This window comes from Monopterus albus, unplaced genomic scaffold (genome assembly GCF_001952655.1).
Source record: "Monopterus albus unplaced genomic scaffold, M_albus_1.0 scaffold9.1, whole genome shotgun sequence".
Classification (NCBI taxonomy): Eukaryota; Metazoa; Chordata; class Actinopteri; order Synbranchiformes; family Synbranchidae; genus Monopterus; species Monopterus albus.
The window spans coordinates 1,757,945-1,759,325 of NW_018127889.1; the positions used below are offsets into that span (position 1 = coordinate 1,757,945).

At 42.2% G+C, this 1,381-nt stretch overlaps 1 protein-coding gene across 5 annotated transcripts in view; it reads left to right on the forward strand.

Moving 5' to 3' along the window:
• The window catches only part of utrn (utrophin), a 160,206-nt gene that overhangs the window by 155,218 nt on the left and 3,607 nt on the right, over positions 1 to 1,381 (forward strand). For 4 of the 5 annotated variants that reach the window (XM_020589235.1, XM_020589213.1, XM_020589228.1 and 1 more), the window contains 2 exons: positions 888 to 963; positions 1,261 to 1,344. In XM_020589235.1, coding sequence (XP_020444891.1) covers positions 888 to 963; positions 1,261 to 1,344 — 160 coding nt within the window. The remainder of the gene's footprint in view (positions 1 to 887; positions 964 to 1,260; positions 1,345 to 1,381) is intronic. The other variant, XM_020589218.1, reaches the window with a different exon arrangement.

Sequence of the window (1,381 nt, forward strand, 5' to 3'; positions counted from 1 at the left end):
GCTTCTGTGCATCAGAGCAATCGCGGCTGTTTCAGCAATTGATCAGCCTGCCACACTATTTACAAAAACACTCATAACTAATTCTATTTTTTTATGTATATGGCATTACTGTGCTTTTTTTCTGTTATTTTGTTTTTATGCATCTGTCTTAATATTAATAAATCAAAACAAATGAGGTTACACATGATCAGTTTGTTTGTCAATCTCGTGCCTGCTGTAAACTCAAAATCAGGCCAAGTCCGTTTGAGGTCAGTCGTCGACATCAAGGTGAAGCTAAAGTGCAGTAACATCGTAAGGCAGACAACAGCAACAGAAAATAGGGGCTCCGTCCCAGACACGGCCCAGTCAGAAATGTGGTGAATACCAACCTTGTTTTTGACATTAATGTAGCTTTTCTGTATTCACTCCCTGCGTAAGTCATATCAGCCTCAGGTGAGATGCATTTTTAAATGTGAGGCTCAGCAACAGGCGTTAGGGGAGGGTCATGGTGATGGAACGTTAAGACAAATACACGTATTCCGCCTCTAGGCAGAAACTTTTGGTGCTTTAAATGTGGACACAGCTTGTATTATGTATTAATACAGATACAGGAATTCAATTTTAATTGTTCAGGGATTAGCAGGGATGCTGAAAATGTATGAAAATGTCCTTTGAAATGTTTGAATGTGATTTACACTTGTAGCATGCTGAACTCGGTATGCGACACTGGCAAAGACACGTGTATGAGGGATGTTTTTGTACACGAGACAGCAGGCTCATTGTGTCGCCCTCTGGTATTCCTTTGTCTCCACCTGCCACTGATTTCTGAAGTTGTCAAGTGGGGTAATTATTCTATAATAAGGGACTTTTCCTTTTTGTTTCCTCCTCTCTCTCTGTCTTTCACTCAGCCGGAGATGGACTCAAGGGTAAATGGAGTGTCGTCGTCAACTGTGCATGATCAAGGAGCACTTACTGAAAACTCAGGTGAGACACTCAAGCTCAAAAAGACTTGCATGCTCAGACACTTAACTGTTGATGTTGGTATATGAAGCTCTGCCCTTGGATTTCAGTCCCTATGGTAGAAGCTACCTTTTATAGCTTTTTGCAGAATTTAGCAGCTACACTGAAAGTTTGAACATGAGCTGACGACACAGAAAAAGATTCACACTTTCTCTGTTAAGGGAACCTTGTTGCTCACTGTGGTGTGGTGCCATATTAAAGTGTGTCTGAGGTCACTGTAATTCTCTGTGTGTGTGTATGTGTGTGTGTGTGTGTGTTCAGATGAGTTGCTGGACTCCTACCACAGTAGCTCTGACCTGGCAGATGTAATGGAGCAGATTAACAACTCCTTTCCTGCATGCAGTTGTAAGTTTCCCACTGCTCCTCCTCCTTCGCTCTCCCA